Raw genomic sequence first — 7571 nt, forward strand, 5'->3', positions numbered from 1 at the left:
GGAGTTGCTTCTCCAATCCTGGGCCACCCGTGAGATGCTGAAAGACAGAGGACAGTTTTACCTGACCACAGCCTTCCAAGGCCGTCTCCAGGGTTCTCTTCTCTCTCGTTACTTGTAGTGCATTAGTTTGTCAGCATCTTTCCCAAATGCCCTCTTAAATGAAGGTAGTTTCAAATAATGGATAGAAATAAAGGTGTGGAAAGAAGCCTGATTACAGAATAACAAGGGTAGACCGCTCCCTGGAGAAGTAGTTTCCTGGTTGGTTAGTGCTCCTTCGTCCTGGTGGCCTTGCACTTAGCTCTGTTGTAGTGAGTTCCAAGTATCTGGTTCTCCTGTATGTAGGGAGGTGTTCTGTCTGTAAGAACCTTCTGTGCTCCTGTCCTCGTAACGTCAGCCTGTCAGGGTGTGAATAGCTGATTCTCTCCCAAGGTGTCACTCTCCGTTCTGCTTCCTCATCTGTGAAATGGGGTGAGGACCTGTGCTGTGTCCACCTCACGGGGTCAGCGTTGCCCAGGAGGTGCTCGCTGGTTTCCTAGGCGCATCATCGTCTTCGTCACCAGAGCCACGTGCTTTACTTTTGAGAACACTCTCACCAGCTCAGGCTGCAGCGCTCTGTAGTCCCACGCTGACCGAGTCGTGCCGCCCAGGCTGGCCCTGGGAGACCTCACTGTGCGGAGGTGTTGATAGACTTCCTGACGGTCTGGAATGGGTGCCATTTTTGCACATTTCATTTTAAATTTTCTGTAATTTGTTGTTTGAATGAGTAACAGTGTTCTCTGGTGAAGTTCAGAACGTGCCCTTGGACTGACGCTGGCCTTTGTTCGTTGCAGAGGCAGAGACGGGCAGGAGCGACCCCCAGGGCGGAGGACCTGTCTCCTCGCACGGCCCCTGACAGCGGCCCGGGCGCGGCTCTGGACTAAAGGACATTTTATTTTTTTTACTTTAGCACATAGTTTATATATTTGAAAATAATGTACCTTTTGATGAATTATTTTACCTTTCATGGTCTGATTTGATATACAAAGGGCTAAATATTTTATTCTTAAAGAGACTTGTTGATTACTGTTCATATATTTATCTACTGAAGTATATCCCTTACAACAAACAACATGTTGTTTCAGGTTGTTTCTGAGGAGATGGCTAGGAAGGCGCGCTGGTGCCAGTGTTTGTAAACCCGAGGCGAGCGGCTGAGTCCGTCCGCAGCGTGGTTAGACTCCGCACGTGAGCGCAGACTAGTCCAAGTGGAATTGTGTCATTAAATCCCATAAATGCTTTCCCTGGAAGAAAGGCATTTTTAGAACATTATACTTGTAAATGAAATGAGAGGAATCTACACCTTGGTATTATATAGTGAGATTTCAAAACCTGAGAATCCTTTTCATTGTTGTATCACTCAATTTCTTGTGACACTTTGATGGGAAGTTTGCTCATTTTTTTCAACAATTAAAAATGCTCAGAATCTGTGTTTCTGTGACTATTGGGCCCCCATTGCCTGTGGGAAATCGAGTAGACAGCGACTGGTTTTCTTTGTAAGTGATGAATACAATCTATTGGTTCCAACAACAATCTGATATTTAAAATTGTAAGGATGAAAGGTGGAGAATTTTTTATTGTTGTAACAAAATAAGCAACCAGTTTCCTGATTAATTTTAAAGCAAACTAATGACCATGACCTTGTTCAATCAGCTGCCCTTTTTACTTTTGTTTGCTGTTCTTATTTGTAGGTGAAAGCAGCAGCAAATAAAAAGCATTTGGAGACTAAGTTTCATAAAGTGATTAAATAAACACACGCACCTGCTCTCCTGTCACTTGCTGGAGGTGGAAGCTGACGATAAGGGAGAGTTATTTTGTGTGGGTAAAAAAATGTTTAGTAAGAAAATATATTTTACAAAATTTAAGAGACTTTTTTCTTATATCTAAGTTTTATAGATAACTTACTTTCTTCAAACTATTTACCACTCATAGTGAATTGAAAAGTACTTGGTGAGTGAACAGTTTTACTAAAGGAAACTGGCCAGATTCAGCTTGAGAAGCTACTAAAATAGAAAATTTGTCTCATTTGAGCTCTTATTTAAACAGACAGCCTCAATGTCAGTTTCTGAAATGGTCATTATCTTTAAAATCGGCCTCTCTGGCTCATTATGATGGGGAGAATATGTCCTTGACTCTATACCAAGTAGACGGTTTGCTCTGCATTTGAAGAAGCTCTCTAAGCCCTGGGAGGGGTGGCTCTGTTGGTTGAGCACCGACCCCTGCACCAAAGGGCTGCTGCAGGCTCGATCCTGATGCGTGGTGAGGGCCGTGCAGTAGGAGGCTGATGGCTGTTTCACTCTCCCATCAGTGTTTCTCTCCCTCTCCCTTTCTAACAATCATTTTTAAAATCTTTTAAAAAGAAAGAAAGAAACATACGAGGGAGAAACGATTGAACAGTTTTTCCCAGTAGCCAATGAGGCTGACTTTTAAAAGAATACTATGATGTCATAATCAGGTGTCAGATACAAACTTTCCTTAATTCAAGTTTGAACACCAAATTATAAATAGAAGAAATTGTAAGAACTAGTCTCATCTCTTTAAGAGCGAATGTTTAATGGCAGAAAAAGAGAAGATAAACTCTTCAGTACTTCAAAAGGAAAAAGTGTCCTTTGGTAAGAATTTTAATAAGAAAAGAGTCAGAAACTACCAGAATTTTGGCGGAAACATCAAGTTGATAGACTAGCCCTGGCCAGGTAGCCCTGTTGGTTGGAGCGTAGACCAGCACACCAAAAGGTTGCAATTCAATTCCCAGGTTTAGGGGGGCTTCCTTGTTTCTCTCCCTAAAAATCAATAAAAACGTGTCCTTGGGTATGGATTAAAAGGATGCTGGAAATATGGGGGATGTGATTGAAGAAAGGGTATGCTAAATCAGGGAGTTGGGGTTATGATGTCAGTATGATCATTTTCCTAAGTTGTCATAAAAGTCATTTGTTCGCAAATAATGTGTAAGGTTTTAACTTTGAAATTTTGCAGACAGCCTGGGAAGGAGGACTGGCCGCAGCCCTGCCACCGCCTCGCGCCCCTGAGCTGCGCAGCGTGCAAGCGGCACATCAGGTACTCCCCCTCGCGCTGTGCTCTTGTGCAGAGCCTGTCACTGAGGAGTGATGACAGGAAAGGCCGAATCGCAGTGCTCGCCGGCAGTTTGCTCTCTGCGGCTGCACGATGACAAAGCCTCCTGAAGCGAACATGGTCTGACCTCAGTGACAGCACGCAAGCCTCGGGCTGGGGCGCGCTTTCTGAGAAGGGCTGCCGGGGCTCAGATGGTTTTAAGATAAAAGAATGACTCCTGGACAGCAATAGCCCTCAGCGAGGACTAGGTGCATCTCTGTGTGCTTTCCCTATACTTGCTGAAACGTGACCGTAACAGACGTTCGAGAACAGGTGTGTCCCCATCTGGAGGAAGGACCTGGGGTGACTGGTCCCCCATTCACAGAGCTTCGTTGAGCAAGTTTCTTGTGAGCAGGTTCAGGTGCATTTGCGCAGTGGAGGCTGAGGTGGTCAGTAGGCCCTGTCCCTCACTAGAACGTGTGGCTGGCTGTGCTGGTGAGAGCAGTTTCTTCACAGTGTAAGCCCTGCTCTGGTTTACAAAGCACAGGATGCCGGCCTGAAGCAAAGCTGGCCTCACAGCGTAAGACGTGGTGCTTCTGGGACGTAACCAGTTAGGAAACCCCGCACCGCGCGGAGCCTGGAGCTGATGGCAATGAAGTCTTGGCCCCTCACCTGGGCGCCTGCAAAAAAATAAAAAATAAAAAAAATAAACCCCCCACACCTTTCCTGCTTAGTTTAGTTTTTGAAGTTTTAAAAACAAGGATTTTGTTTTCAAAAGTACTGATGTGTATTGTAAAAGTGAACTTTCTACAGTGTCAACATACAGCTAGAAATGTACTTATTCTAACGAATATGAAGTTGTGAATTGAGAAAGGTATTTGCATTAATTTAAAATTCATGTAAGACTAGAGAACCAGCCCATTCATCTTGCTGAGCTGCAGCTTGTGTGTGTGGCCAGTGAGGACCGGGCACCACTGCTCGTGCCGAGTGCAGTGCCTGCGTCCAGGCTGTGGAACTGCTTTCGGAAGCATCTTGTTTGTTCCCGAGAACAGCAGTGACTGCAGACAGACCAGACAGAAAATCAATCAGCGAAGTGTCTTGGGTCAAGGGTGCAAGAACTTGAGCGGATATGTAAAAAGTTCTTCAGTGCATTGGTTTCCAGACCCTTAAAATGTGATCTTAAAGGGATGTCACTCAAAATATTATTTAAAATACAGGGTGGGTCAAAAGTGGATGTACAGTTGTTCACATGGAAAGTAAAACAGTAACAAATAATATGAGAATAAGCTGTTTTTCATACTCAACTGTGAACCCACTTTTGCCCCTCCCTCTCCACCGGAAGGCGGGTCATCCCAGAATGTATAGGACAGCGCATGCTCCTGAGAATTACAGGAGGGTGTGTGCTCTCTAAGGTCGGGGAGTGATACCATTTCTTACTGCTTCAGTGAATAATTAGAGAAGTGTATTTCGAATAGTTATAATTTAGGGTTCCAAATATTCTTTTTGAAGTAACTTCTTTTGCCCTGTTGTCTTCTTTTTAACAGGTGCCTTGAAGACATTAAAGCAATGGAACTAGGAAATCCAGAGAATTCAAGATGTTGGGTTTTGTTTTTTTAAAAAAATAAGTTAAATTGAATTTGTCTGCGAGCACTTAAAAGTTGATTGTACCAAAAGAAAAAAAATGGGACATCAGAGGGCCTGCGGCCGCACTCCTCCAGCAGGCAGTGGTGGAAACTGCCATTTAAAAAGTATTTGAATCATGAACTTTTATTCCCCCAATGCTAATATGCAAAACCATGATGCCCACATTTAGGGAGAGGAATCGGATGTCTGAAGGTGCTCCTGTCACATCAGCTTGGATCCTTAGTTTAAGCAAATCCTATCTAATAAAAGAGAAACATGGTAATTAGCTGTACCTCCGCTACCCTTCCCATTGGCTAATCGGGGCGATATGGCCCCCGATACGGCCCCCACCCGTGCACCAGGCCTCTATCCTATATAATAAAAGGGTAATATGCCTCCCAGCACCGGGATCAGCGTGACGGGGCAGCGCCCAAAACCCCTGATCTCCCTTCGGCTCTGTGTGTGACAGGGTGCGGCGTCCCAACCCCCCCGCCCCCATTGGCCCTGCCCTGAGTGTGACAGTGGCGGCGCCCCAACCCCCTGATCGGCCCTGCTCTGTGCGTGACGGGGGAGCTCCCCAAACCCCTGATGGGCCCTGCTCTGTGCGTTACGGGAATGCGCCACAACCTCCCCATCGACCCTGCCTTGAGTGTGACAGGGGCGCCAACCCCCCAATCAGCCCTACCCTGAGCGTGACTGAGGGTGGCATCGCAACCTCCCCATCCACCGTGCTCTGGGCCCTGCTCTGTGCGTGACGGGGCGGTGCCCCAACCCCCCAATCGGCCCTACCCTGAGCATGACTGAGGGTGGCATCGCAACCTCCCGATCGCCCTGCTCTGTGCATGACGGGGTGGCGCCCCAACTCCCCAATCGGCCCTGCTCTGAGCCCGACCAGGGGCTGCACCTAGGGATTGGGCCTGCCCTCTGCCACCCGGGAGCAGGCCTAAGCCAGCAGGTCGTTATCTCCCAAGGGGTCCCAGACTGCAAGAGGGCACAGGCCGGGCTGAGGGACCCCTCCCTCCCCCCGAGTGAATTTTTGTGCATCGGGCCTCTAGTATATTTATAAGCCCCTTACCTTCATAAGGCTATACCTGAGATCAAATGTTTTTTTAAAATATATTTTATTGATTTTTTACAGAGAGGAAGGGAGAGAGAGAGATAGTTAGAAACATCGATGGGAGAGAAACATCGATCAGCTGCCTCCTGCACATCTCCCACTGGGGATGTGCCTGCAACCCAGGTACATGCCCTTGACCGGAATCGAACCTGGGACCCTTCAGTCCGCAGGCCGACGCTCTATCCACTGAGCCAAACCGGTTTCGGCCTGAGATCAAATTTATTATAAACCTAGGAGTATTACTTTTCAAACGTTATAAGATTGAAACTTGTACTTCACATCACTAGGCTTGGTTTTCTTGAACTTTTTGTTGAAGATTGGACTGGAACTGTGGTTGGCAAACTGCGGCTCGCAAGCCACATGCAGCTCTTTGGCCCCTTGAGTGTGGCTCTTCCTAAGCCTTAGGAGCACCCTAATTAAGTTAATAACAATGTACCTACCTATATAGTTTAAGTTTAAAGAATTTGGCTCTCAAAAGAAATTTCAATCATTGTACTGTTGATATTTGGCTCTGTTGACTAATGAGTTTGCTGACCACTGGGCTGGAAGATAATCTATACTAATAAAAGGGTAATATGCTAATTAGACCAGGAGACCTTCCGGACAAAGCCATGGTGGCAGGGCCGGGGCAGAGGCGGTTAGGGGCGATCAGGCCAGGAGGGGAGGGCAGTTGGGGTCAATCATGCCAGCAGGGGGGAGAGTTGGGCATGAGCAGGCTGGCGGAGGGGGGGGGGGAACAGTTGGGGGCGAGAAGGCTGGCCGGCAGAGTGGTTAGGGGTGATCAGGCAGGTGAGCGGTTAGGAGCCAGCGGCCCTGGATTGTGAGAGGGATGTCCGACTACTGGGATCGGGCCTAAACTGGCAGGCAGACATCCCCCAAGGGGTCCCAGATTGGAGAGGGTGCAGGCTGGGCTGAGGGACACCCTCCCCCCCCCGCCCCCATGCACGAATTTCATGTGCTGGCCTCTAGTCTATATAATAAAACCCTAATACGCAAATTGACTGAATGGCAGAACCGGTCACTATGACGTGCACTGACCACCGGGGGGCAGACGCGCAACACCTCCAAGAGGGAGGCAACCGGCTAGAAGGTGGCACCAGGCTGCCAAGCCAAGGTGGGTGCCAGCAGGGGGTCGCCCCACCCGCCGGTCACCCTGCAGATGGCCATGATCGCAGGTCAGGCTCAGGGACCCTACCCTATATATTGGGAACAGTCTCTTAAATTTAAAAATTAAAATCTGGCAAGGCTACTTACTCTAACACTGAAAAGACAGGATGATGCAGCGATGACATGCATGGACTCTGGCTTGCACATTTTCTGATCAGCCCTGATTCTGACAAACAACTGTGTGACAAAGCCAATGACTTGTCTCTGCTTCAGTTTTCCCACCCGTAAGATGGGGGAAATGGTACTACTGCCTCAGAAGGATCATGTTATAATCAGGGAAAAAATGTAGCTGCCAATACAACAGCAAGATGCCTTTCACCTGCATGAAAAGTATGGTCACTGGTGCGTGCGGCGTCCCGGGCTGCGAGAGGGATGTCCAGGTGCCGGTGTCGCCCGACATCCCCCGAGGGCTCCAGGACTGCGAGCTGGTGCAGGCTGGGCGGAGGGGACTGCACACGGATTCCGTGCATCGGCCTCTGATTTCCCTATAAAATACAGTGGAACCTCGCAGCTCAAACTTACTTTGTTCAGAGGCTGTTGGAGAAGCGACTTGTTCAAAAACCAAACCATTTTCCACATCAAA

General features: G+C 47.9%; 1 protein-coding gene and 1 non-coding gene across 5 annotated transcripts in view; both read left to right on the forward strand.

Annotated features, from left to right (window-relative positions):
* Positions 1–4996, forward strand: part of RNF149 (ring finger protein 149) — a 42303-nt gene extending 37307 nt beyond the window's left edge. For 2 of the 4 annotated variants that reach the window (XM_036355465.1, XM_036355462.1), the window contains 3 exons: positions 831–1851; positions 3007–3087; positions 4626–4754. In XM_036355465.1, coding sequence (XP_036211358.1) covers positions 831–892 — 62 coding nt within the window. In that variant the 3' untranslated portion in view covers positions 893–1851; positions 3007–3087; positions 4626–4754. Of the gene's footprint in view, positions 1–830; positions 1852–3006; positions 3088–4625 lie in introns of all 4 variants that reach the window. The other 2 variants (XM_036355463.1, XM_036355464.1) reach the window with 2 other exon arrangements.
* On the forward strand, positions 3127–3235 carry LOC118679157. Its single transcript, XR_004975150.1, has one exon. It is a non-coding gene; the product is annotated as a small nucleolar RNA SNORD89 (small nucleolar RNA).
* Positions 4997–7571: the final 2575 nt, after the last annotated feature.

The sequence above is a fragment of the Myotis myotis genome, unplaced genomic scaffold (assembly GCF_014108235.1).
Source record: "Myotis myotis isolate mMyoMyo1 unplaced genomic scaffold, mMyoMyo1.p scaffold_m19_p_22, whole genome shotgun sequence".
In the NCBI taxonomy this organism is placed as follows: Eukaryota; Metazoa; Chordata; class Mammalia; order Chiroptera; family Vespertilionidae; genus Myotis; species Myotis myotis.